This window comes from Hevea brasiliensis, chromosome 15 (genome assembly GCF_030052815.1).
Source record: "Hevea brasiliensis isolate MT/VB/25A 57/8 chromosome 15, ASM3005281v1, whole genome shotgun sequence".
NCBI lineage: Eukaryota > Viridiplantae > Streptophyta > Magnoliopsida > Malpighiales > Euphorbiaceae > Hevea > Hevea brasiliensis.
In genome coordinates, this window is record NC_079507.1 from 71,371,033 (window position 1) to 71,375,314 (window position 4,282).

The 4,282-nt window shown below is 33.9% G+C and overlaps 1 protein-coding gene across 1 annotated transcript; it reads right to left on the reverse strand.

The window, feature by feature from the left end:
• Positions 1 to 680: 680 nt before the first annotated feature.
• Positions 681 to 3,844, reverse strand: LOC110635303 (cysteine-rich receptor-like protein kinase 10). The gene is made up of 7 exons (XM_058136615.1): positions 2,851 to 3,844; positions 2,654 to 2,782; positions 2,412 to 2,533; positions 1,910 to 2,120; positions 1,558 to 1,795; positions 1,240 to 1,390; positions 681 to 1,080 (listed from the first exon to the last, which is right to left on the reverse strand). The coding sequence occupies exons 1-7, from the start codon at positions 3,758 to 3,760 to the stop codon at positions 757 to 759; spliced, it is 2,085 nt and encodes a 694-aa protein (XP_057992598.1). The 5' UTR covers positions 3,761 to 3,844; the 3' UTR covers positions 681 to 756.
• Between the last annotated feature and the right edge of the window lie 438 nt (positions 3,845 to 4,282).

The window sequence follows — 4,282 nt, forward strand, 5'->3', positions numbered from 1 at the left end:
CGTCTGCCTGTTCCTATTCCGTTGTGTGCTGTAATTATCATTCACTGAGCATCTAGCTCAAACCATATTTTCTCTGTCTATTATCTGTTTCAGATCAGTAGAATTCTGCAGCTGATCCAAATATTTAGTCCATTCTCTGGAGAGGGACAACTTTGATTTGTTTTCATGGTATGCCCGGATTCATGTTTTCTCGGGCTAATAATTAGTTTAGTTTATTGAACAGTTTAAATTTTTATTGAAATCTGTAGAGACTCCGCAGTTTACCTATGGGATATTTATGATGTTTATTCAGCATTTTGTTTATTTGGATTTTGTCTATTTTTGGGATTAGTAAGTAACAATATATTTATTCAAGATATTCTGATAAGGCTTACATGATTTAAGAATACTTAAATTATGCGCCGGTCACGGTTCAGAATTTTGGGTCGTGACAATTTTTTAAATTTGAAAGAAAATGCTTGAGTCTATTTTTAAATTTTATTTAGGGATTTTAGTATATTAATTAAAATCTCAAATTTCTATTTATTTATTTTAATTTTAAACCACTTAGTTTATTAATTAGTTTAAGAAATTTTCTACTGCCACTTTTATTCATTTGATACTCTGATGATTAATATATAATGTGGGACAGATGTTTTCATTCTGTAAAAACAAAATTATATGTTCTGATGAATTTATGATATTCAGAAACATAATCATATTTTGTAATACCATGTCATACCTCATCACAATGGCATTGATTAGTCACTGAAATTTTCAGTTTACAGACAAATAAACTGCTGCTTCAGTATTTTCCGTGCAATGCTTGGATATGGTAGTCCCTGACGTTGGCTCCAATGAAGGCATGCCTGACTTTGTGCTACTGTACATGAGAAATCCAGGTTGTGAAGGTAGTGGCAGACTTAGGGAATGGCTACTGAGCATTAGAACAACTGATGCCATGGTGGGTCTAGCTGCTGCATTTTCTTGAACACATAGTAACCCAATGTGTATACATCTGATTATATCACCTGTTGGACCATTCTTCTGTGTATTGTCGAACAGATTTGAAATTTTTCCTTCTCTCCAATTCTTCCATGCCTGCAGGGTGTGGATGGAAATCCGACAATCAGACTTGAATTTAATTCTTTATATCATCAAAGTAAAAGGAAAGAGATGGAAATAATGTGTAGTTAGTTTTCCGTTAAAATCAGGGCTAATCACACGAATTAGGATTATTACACAGCTTAGTACACTTACATGGCTTAAAAGATGTTCTACTTCATTTGAATTACTCAACCAGCTGTTCTTCTTACCACTCACCATCTCCAGAACTATGACACCGAAGCTAAATACATCTGATTTCATGGAGAATCGATTTTGTAAAACATATTCTGGAGCCATATATCCACTATACAGTATCAAAAAGAAGATGTTAGTGAATTTAGCTATTTACCATTATTCTATCTGTTAACTTTATGTAATGCAAGAATTTTCCATCTCTTCTGTAGGAACAATATGCAGTTGCTATGACACAAAAGCATCAATAGTAAGCATAAAGGTAATTTTGTTACGTACTAAGTCCCTGCAACTCTTCTAGTAATGCCTTGGGTTTGATCCAAAACAAACAGTCTTGCCATACCAAAATCTGAAATTTTAGGGTTCATCTCTTCATCTAACAAGACATTACTTGCTTTCAAATCGCGATGAATGACCTTAAGGCGAGAATCTTCATGAAGGTAAAGAATCCCTCGAGCAATACCATTTATGATTTTATAACGCATTTCCCAATTTAATTGGGCACCCCTGATTTCATCTGTTAGTTACATTAAATTAAAATGGATTAGTAATAGCCATTTATGGATTCAGAGACTCTAATTAAGTAGAAGATGCTAAATCATGTCTTGATCGTGAAACTATAAAATAATACCAAATATGAAATGATCAAGGCTGCCATTCCTCACAAACTCATACACAAGAATCCTTTCTGTTCCTTCTGAGCAGAAACCTATAATGCTAACAAGATTTCTATGTTGGAGCTTAGCCACCAACAGAATCTCATTCTTGAATTCTTCTTCACCTTGAGCAGAATATCCGGATAATCTCTTCACAGCAATTTCTTGTCCATTTGGTAGCATGCCCTGAAGATTTACTCGAGTACACAAGGGAAGTTACTTCATGCTCTTTACATTTGATGTTCTTGAAAAAGTCAAGTGTCTTATTTAATACTTTCTTTCTTCTAAGAATGTTAAGGTAATCACCCATCCACTAATTTCTTTAATGATCTCAATTCTTTTGGATGATTATGAATCTATGTTAACGTGCCTATTACCTTACAAAAATATTACGATTCTAGAAAACTATCAGCACCATCATATTCAATTTTACAGGAAGCTGAAGCATTGTCACTATGAAGAGAATGTTTTGTTTACCTTGTAAACTGAACCAAATCCTCCCTGTCCAAGCTTATTATCTTCAGAGAAGTTATCTGTTGCTGCTTTTATTGTGCTAAAGTCAAAGTGCAATGATTCCAGTCTTCTGATTGTATCATCATCTGACCCAGAATAACAAATGAAAATTAGCAGGGAGTGACACAATAGAGACTTTAATTACACAGAATGCTTTTATATTTAACTTTACACACATTCATGCCCACTTCTCTAGCTGCTTTTACCTGACATACTTTTGAAATTATGCTTCAACCTCTTTCGCAAAATGGCGTAAGTGAGTGTGATCAGTATCACTAGAATAACGACTATAGGCACAGTAATTTTAGTAACAATTTGAGATGTACTCTTGTTTCCTGCATGGGACACAATTTTGCATTAAGCACTAGTTGAATGCAATTTTCCGGGTCATCTTTTAACGTACCTTTTGTTCTTGTCTGAGGAGGTGGAGAAAAATTAGCTGCAACAGGAGGAGAATTGACTGTAGGTGTTGGAGGGAGTTGTGGGGAATCAAAAGTATTAGAGTCATAAAATTTGAAGGTCTCAAACCAAAGTGTGCAGCTTGGTCTAAGAGTTCTTCCTCCTCCCTTTCCAACCCCACATCCTTCTCTCATTGCCCCATGTAGGCAAATACTGCAATCAGCCTTCGATAAATCTGGGGTGCACTGCACCAGCCCAAACACTTCATCTGAGCTTCCTGTTGCAAACTTTAAACCAGAAGAACCTGAAGAAGCTTGTGTTATGAGTTTTCCCATCAAATCATACAGCGTTTCATTGAATTGAGAATAGTTTCCAGTTAAATTATTCGGATTAGACACACACTCTGAAGGGGAAGACTCCATCCTGGAGAAAATATTACGATTTGAGTACCTTACCATACATGTAGTAGCCTCACCCCACATGATTCCTTCTTTTTGATTGGGACACTGCTCTTTAATTCCGTGGATTGTGGAGTTAATGCAATGGTAGCATTTGTCCGAAGAAAGGTCTCCTCTACAAAGACTTAATGCATAAACTTTGTCAGGGTCTTGGCCTGCTGTGCCATTGTAAAAACCGCCATTCTCTGTGATGTTTAAAGGCAGAGAAGAGAGCACTGTATTGAGATTTTTGGAGTAGGTACTGTTTGCCATATAGGTGCCCCTATTTGAACACAATTCTGATTCTGAATGTGAAATTGAGATCATAGGAAAAAGAAGGAGAACTAAAATTGGAATCCCCATTCCAGGATTATAGCTAAACTGACAATTTCTATGCTTATCATAGAAGCCCTGATAGCTGAAGGATGGCTTCAATATAAAATGGGAAAGCTGGGGATATGACTGTGTCAATGTCATCGTCTTGTTGACTTAGAGCTCGAGGATTAAATAAATCGTGCCGTCCTCAAAAATTAAGTGGACCAATGTGGTGCTCCTTTTCCCGCAAAGTCTTCCAATAGTAAAACAATTATGGTCTCAACTTGCAATTCTTTTTTTTTTTAGTGCGGGTGACTGAATATTATTATTATTTTACTTAGGGAGAGAAAAATAATGAGTTGCCATTTGTCATAATACAATTTAACATTTTTGCAAAATAATCATTATTTTTTCATAAACTATGTAAAGTAAATCTTGAGTGACTAATTTGGTGTATTTTATAATTAAGGAATTGTTGATGCTAATATCTGTGATTATTAATAATTTTAATATATAAATAATTTTAATTTATATATTTTTGTCATTTTAATCTATAAAAATTAAATAATATTTTATTTTTTATTAATTATTTAATATTTTATTCTTTTATATATTTTATTTTAATTAATTAAATATTATTTCATATTTTTTATTATTTTTTTATTTTTCAAAATTTTTAATAAA